Source organism: Mus pahari, chromosome 3 (assembly GCF_900095145.1).
Source record: "Mus pahari chromosome 3, PAHARI_EIJ_v1.1, whole genome shotgun sequence".
Taxonomy (NCBI): domain Eukaryota; kingdom Metazoa; phylum Chordata; class Mammalia; order Rodentia; family Muridae; genus Mus; species Mus pahari.
The window spans coordinates 105,490,245-105,497,038 of NC_034592.1; the positions used below are offsets into that span (position 1 = coordinate 105,490,245).

Sequence of the window (6,794 nt, forward strand, 5' to 3'; positions counted from 1 at the left end):
AAGACCTGTCAATGGATCAGGTTGGAAATTTCTGTTAGTATGTATGTGTCTGTCCGTCCGTCCGTCCGTCCGTCCGTCCGTCCGTCCGTCCATCCATCCATCCATCCNTCCATCCATCCATCCATCCATCCATCTATCTATCTATCTATCTATCTATCTATCTATCTATCTATGGTAGTGCTGGGGATTGAACCTAGGGTCTTGTGCATACCAGGCAGGCATTGAGCCACATTCCCTAGCCTTCATTTGTTTTGTTTTGTTTGTTTGTTTGTTTTTTGTTTGTTTTTTTTTCCACTTAATTTTGAAAGAGGATTTAACTAAGTTTTCCAGACTGGTCTTAAACTCACTTTGTAGAGGCAGGCCTTGAATTTGAACTGTTTCCCAAGTAGTTGGGATATATTCAGGCTTGTGGCACTAGGCCTAGCTGTTGTAGGAATGGAATATTCTTGTAGCAACATGTTGGTACTTAAGAATGTTTTGAATTTTGAAACACTGCAGATTTTTGGATTAGAAAATGTTAAAGAATTGATACATCTAACTTAAATGGTAAAATTACTGTTCAGAGACTGGGTTTGGTGGCCTGAAATCCTACCAATTGTCAAGTTGAGGCAGAAAGATCAGTAGTTCAAGGAGTGCCTGGGCCATGATGGACTCTGCCTTCTTTCTAAATAATAATTTTCAAAGCCTAGTAGACGTTGCTATATACAAATAACTAGTTATAGGGCAAGGGAACAACAACATTGGAGTTTACAGAATACTAGGAACAAACCCAAAGAGAAACATGTAGAGCTTTTTACACTGCTGAGATAGAGAAGTGGACTGGAAAATGGAAAGATAAGCCTTGGCTAAGGTTCCTACTACTGCTATAAAAGTCTGTAACATCAAAAATACCAACAAACTTGTTTCTGTAGAATTAGGCTAACCCTATAGCTCACATGGAAAAGAGAGTGTGTAAGAATCACTAATGGAGGGTCTTGTCTTCAGGATAACTGGGATGATGATGATGATGAAAATAAAGAGGAAGCAGAAGTCAAACCAGGTGAGCCATGTTGTTTATTCTTATTATTTCCTTTTCCCGCTCTTCTCTCTGGCTTCTCAACAATCAGATTATATAGATCCGCTGGTTTTCTGTTTGACTGCTGGGTCTCATGGGGAGAAAAAAAGAGTAGAGGAAATGGTGTTATTTGAATAACTTTCCTTGTCTAAAGGAAGTATGAAGAGAGATATTTGGATCTTTGGGGATATGACTTGAAAGGAAGAGTGCCAGAACTTCCTCATTTCCAGAACATCACCATATGACTCTGGGAAGTTAGCGAAGGTTTGGTTTCTTCAAGTATTCAAGCATCATGTCTGTCTTGGTCATAAACTAGAAAGTATTCGATATAATTGTAAATAAAATATTTCTTTCAGAAGTAAAAATTTCAGAAAAGAAAAAAATAGCAGAAAAGATAAAAGAGAAAGAACGGCAACAGAAGAAAAGGCAAGAAGAAATTAAAAAGAGGGTAAGTTTTGTCAGTTTCCTTGAAATGCATACAGAATTCATATTGTGTCAGTTGTGGTATAGTATCTGAACTGGCTGCAAATAATTACCTAGCAACTTGAAGGGCTCTGTAAAGACTAAATGGATATATCATAAGTGTATCCCAGCTGGGTGTTGTGATACATGCCTTTAATGCCAGCACTCCGGAGGCATTAAAGAGGCAGGTGAATCTCCATGACTTTAAAGTCAGCCTGGTTTACAAAGCAAGTCCAGGACAGCCAGGGCTATTACACAGAGAAACTCTGTCTCTCGATAGACCAAACAAACAAACAAAATACAAACCCCAGAAACAGATTTTGCAAAAACAGAACCTAGAAGTCTTATATGTGAAAATATTTTGTTTCTCATTTAGAATGGATAATGTTTTTTGCCTGCACCTACAGTTTTCTACTTCCTCCTCCTCCTTCCTCCTCCCCTCCCTCCCTCCCTCCCTCCCTCCAGTGCTGGGATTGAATTCAGGGTCTTGTGCATATAAGTGATCCCTCTACCACTAATCTGTACCCCCAGCCCTATCTGCAGCTATTTCTAGTCATAGTTACTGAGCAAAACGTAAAAAAATTCTGTTTCTGTGCCATTTGTGCTTTTATTCTTCATGATTTGTAGCAGGATCCAGAAATAGTATTAATTAACCTTTTAACCTTTTAAAACAGGAAACATTTTCATAATTCAAACATAAAACAATAAATATAAAACATTCCTAACCCCTTTCTCACTTATTCTCTCTCAAATGTAAACATTTCAAAGATATCTTTATATTTCTGTATATATTATCTGTGTAAACAAGGCTGACCTTGAATTTGATTTCTTCCTGTCTCTTCCCAAGTGCTGAGATTACAGGCACTCATTATTAAGTGGCTTTCTTTTCTTGTATGGTTTCCACTTTGCTTTTATTTACTTTATTGTAGAGATCTTTTCGTACATGATATGGAAATGCCTTTAACCTACCTACCTACCTACCTATCTTCCTTCCTTCCTTCCTTCTTTCCTTCCTTCCTTCCTTCCTTGATTGGGTTTCTCTGGCTGTCCTAGAATTCATTCTGTAGACCAGGCTGGCCTAAAAACTTCTAAGATGCTTTCTGCCTCTGCCTCCTAAATGTTGTGATTAAAGGCATGCACCAACATTCCCTTGCCTTCTTTGATTTTTGTTAAGGAAAAAAAAAATCGGGGCTGGTGAGATGGCTCTGCAGTTAAGAGCACTGACTGCTCTTCCAGAGGTCATGAGTTCAAATCCCAGCAACCACATGGTGTGGCTCACAACCATCCTTAATGAGAAAAAAAATAAAAAGCCTATGGGCCAGAGGACTGTGCTGGGAAATTAATGGTTGCTGGGAATTGAACTCAGGACCTCAGGAACAGCAGACAGTTCTCTTAACCTCTGAGCCATCTCTCCAACCTAGAAAAAAAAATCTTTAAATATGATAAAAGAGAAAATAATGTAACATAGTGTGGTACATTCCTGTAATTCCAGTATTTTGTAAGTCTGAATTAGAGGACTAAAATTCAAGACTAGCCTGGGCTATACAATGAGACCTAGTCTCATAAAGCAAATGTGATAGTATTCATTCCTGTAATATTGGCACTTGGAGGCAGAAGCAGGAGGATTACTAAAATTTGAATGCTACCTGGTCTATGTAGCAATTCTAGGCTAGTCAGAGCTACACGTTAATACAGCTAAGAAGCCTCTGAACAGGTATCTTTTTCATATGATTGCATAAATATAACCTGATATTCTAAAAATCTATATATCTGATCTCAAGCTTAATATATATTTGTTTTTAATGTGTTATACACATACATACACACAAATGTATATTTTCAGTTATTCTAAGCAGTCTTTTAGGTTTGCTCTATTCAAGCAGGGCCGTGCGTGTATCACAGGGTGGTTATTGTGCTGACTCCTATCGTCTTTGCTTTTCTCCGCTTACCCTCTTACTACCTCGGTGCCTTTCTCTTCCCCTTGTTCTACTGATATGTAAAAGAGACTGGGCTGCCTTTCATCTATATCTGGTTACTTTATAGCTTAACTCTAAAGTACTAGTCATGAGTAAACTTTCGGTTAGGTTCATGTTAGCCATTTTAAGCTTGGAATATTGGCATGTGCATCACACTGTCTTACTCCTGCCTGCACTGTGTTTGCTGATGCTGAAAAAAAGCAACTGAGTGGACATGGGGACATGGGGACACACAGCCTGGCTCCATTGTAAACTTACAGTTTTCCTTACATCAGATTTCTTACTTACCTGTTCCATTATTATTGATAATTATCATTTCTATGTTATTAAGGACTACAAAATGGTGATATTTTTCATTCTGACTTTTTTTAAAGATTTATTTATTTTATGTATATGAGTACACTGTAGCTGTCTTTAGATGCACCAGAAGAGGGCATCAGATCTCTTTACAGATGGTTGTGAGCCACCATGTGGTTGCTGGAATTTGATTTCAGGACCTTCGGAAGAGCAGTCAGTGCTCTTACCTGCTGAGCCATCTCGCCAGCCCCCAAAAGCTCTTGGATTAAAGGAGTGTGCTAAGGCTGAGCACACTAAAACTAAAACCAAGTTTTTCTAGTAAATAACAATCTTGGGGTTCACAGTGAGATCAAATATCATGACACTGACTTCTGTTTACGCTGGCTCTTGACTAGTCAGTGATTGTTGTATTAGGGAGGGAAGATGGAAGCTTGATTTATCAGTGTAAAAGAAATGCAACTCTGAGATAGATGAGGTCTATATCTATGAGACTTCCCCAGTACTGCTTGTTTTTTGTTTTTTTTTTTTTTTTAAAAAAAAACATTGTCTCTCTCTATGTAGTCCTGGCTGTCCTGAGATGAGACTTGATTTATAGACCAGACTGGCTTCATACTCTGAGATCTGCCTGCCTCTGCTTCCGAGTTCTGGGATTAAAAGTGTGCATCACCATGCTTGACTCTGCCAAAAATTTTTATAATTTGTTTTGAATAAACTTGTTATAAGGGTTTTTGTTATTTGTGCTTTACTCAAACATAGTAGTTTAATATCTGCATATAATGTATTTAGAACAAATCTACCCCTATTTTTCCCTCCCCTCTCCCTCATTTCTCTCTATTCCAACTTCATAATACTGTTTTTTAAAAACTTAGTGAGTCTGCTGTTGCCAGTATCTAGATGTATAGGACCATCTACAAAACCCTGTGCTCAGTTCTAAGTATTTTATCAAACTGTGGTAGCACATGTTAATAACCCTGCGCTTGGAATTTGAGGCCAGCCCTGGGGGTTGAGGATATTTGCTGGCAGGCTGTCTCTCCCCAAGCTGGTACACACATATATGAGTGAGTAAATGTATGAATATATTGACATTACAAGCAGGGTGTGGTTCTGCATGTCTGTAATCCCAGTGGGAAAGATACAAGTTTGAGGATAGCCTAGGATACAGATAAAGACCATGTCTTAATAAAGAAGCAAGCAAATAAATATGTGAGAACCATATATGGTAGTGTATACCTATAATCTTAGCCATCCTTGACAATATGAAACCATTATAAAGTCAAAAAAAATCTCAAAAGAATTCTGTAATGTATAGAATAAAGTTTAAAGCTGGTAAGTGGAGTTTAGGATTTCATTATAGTTCTTTTCAACTTTAGGGTATATCCTAACTTTCTGGCTGGCCTGGAATTTACTATGTAGACCAGGTTGTCCTCTAGCTCAGAATTCCACCTGCCTCTGATTCAATTATACATGTGCTACAATCCTCCTTATTTATTTTCTAAAAAGGGATTTTAAAGAATGTATCTTGCTAAGTATATATAGTAAAGTACTAGGTTCTAATGTTATTTCATTATTTCTCATGTTATTTTATCTATAGTTATTGGTACATATTTTATTTTCTCTTTTATTTGCTTAATTTTGTTTCTGTTTTGTTAATTGGTTTTTGTTTCTTTCTTGAGGCAGGGTCTCTTGTAGTTCAGACTGGCCTCAGACTTAATGTGTGCCTGAGGATGACCTAGACTTGCTATCCTTTGTCCCTTAAACTACTGAGTAGAAGGGTTTCAGGCATGCTACCACGCCTGACTATTTTGTTTTAGTCTATTTTCAGCTTAAGATTTTCTATTTTTAAGACAGGGTTGTAATATGGAGTCCAGGCTAATGTGGAACTTACTGCTTCAACATCCTGATCGTGTGTGTGTGTGTCTGTGTGTGTTTGTGTGTGTGTGTGTGTTTAGAGTTTCTCTATGTAACCCTGGCTGTCCCTGAACTTACTGCCTCGCTCTGAGCATTTGTCACAAGCTTAGGTTTTGAATTCTTTTTCTGTTATTTCTTTTTACTTTTCTTTCTTTTTTGTTTTTGTTTTTGAGTTCTTTTTACTTTTTAAGTCAGGGATTCACTGTGCAGACTAGACTATTTTGAATTTACAGAGTTAGATTAAAGGTGTGCTTTACTTTATTTTTGAATATGAAAATGTTGAGAAATGAAATCTTAAAAATGATAAGCTCAGAAAAGCCTCATTGGTAAGAGAGATCTTAATAGTTTATTTGTATGATTTAGTCATTTCACAGTGTATACATACATATTTATCAAACGTGTACACTGTAAATACATCGTTTGCTCCTTCCGTCCATCCTGCTTTTTGGAGAAAGGGTTTTCCTAAAACTTGCTCTGTAGACCAGGCTGGCTTTGTACTTCCACATATCTGCTTGCCTCTGCCTCCCAAATGCTGGGACTAAAAGCATTTGCAACCACCACTGGGCTATTTTTATCTTTTTAAATCAACTATACCTTAATAAAACTAGGGAGAGAGGTCCTAAGCATCATCTATCTATCTATCTATAAATAAAAAAGTATTTTCACTAATTTCCACTGTCCCCACCCCACCTCTCTTGGTTTTTTAAGATAGGGTTTCTTTCTCTATGTAGCCCTGGCTGTACTAGAGCTCACTCTGTAGACCAGGCTGGCCTTGAATTTAGAAATCCGCCTGCCTCTGCCTCCTGAGTGCTGGGCTTAAAAGTGCACTACCTCCATCTGGCTTAAATTCCAATCTTTTTGTTCTGGGGAACGGAGCCAAGTACTCTACCCTGAGCTACATTCCCATCCCTTTAACTCTGTTTGGTAAATATATACTCATAATCATTATTTCATCATTTACTTGTTCCTTGATGAGCAGTTGGGTCTTTAAATAGTCCTTTTTTTTTTTTTTAAATCTTCATTGAATAACCATGTGTATGATACATGGAGAGAGAGAGAGAGAGAGAGAGAGAGAGAGAGAGAGAGAGAGAGAGAGA

At 37.7% G+C, this 6,794-nt stretch overlaps 1 protein-coding gene across 1 annotated transcript in view; it reads left to right on the forward strand.

Moving 5' to 3' along the window:
- Nucleotides 1–6,794, forward strand: part of Eif3j (eukaryotic translation initiation factor 3 subunit J) — a 26,464-nt gene that overhangs the window by 11,611 nt on the left and 8,059 nt on the right. Inside the window, exons 3-4 of the mRNA XM_021195210.2 lie at nt 985–1,039; nt 1,411–1,502. Coding sequence (XP_021050869.1) covers nt 985–1,039; nt 1,411–1,502 — 147 coding nt within the window. The remainder of the gene's footprint in view (nt 1–984; nt 1,040–1,410; nt 1,503–6,794) is intronic.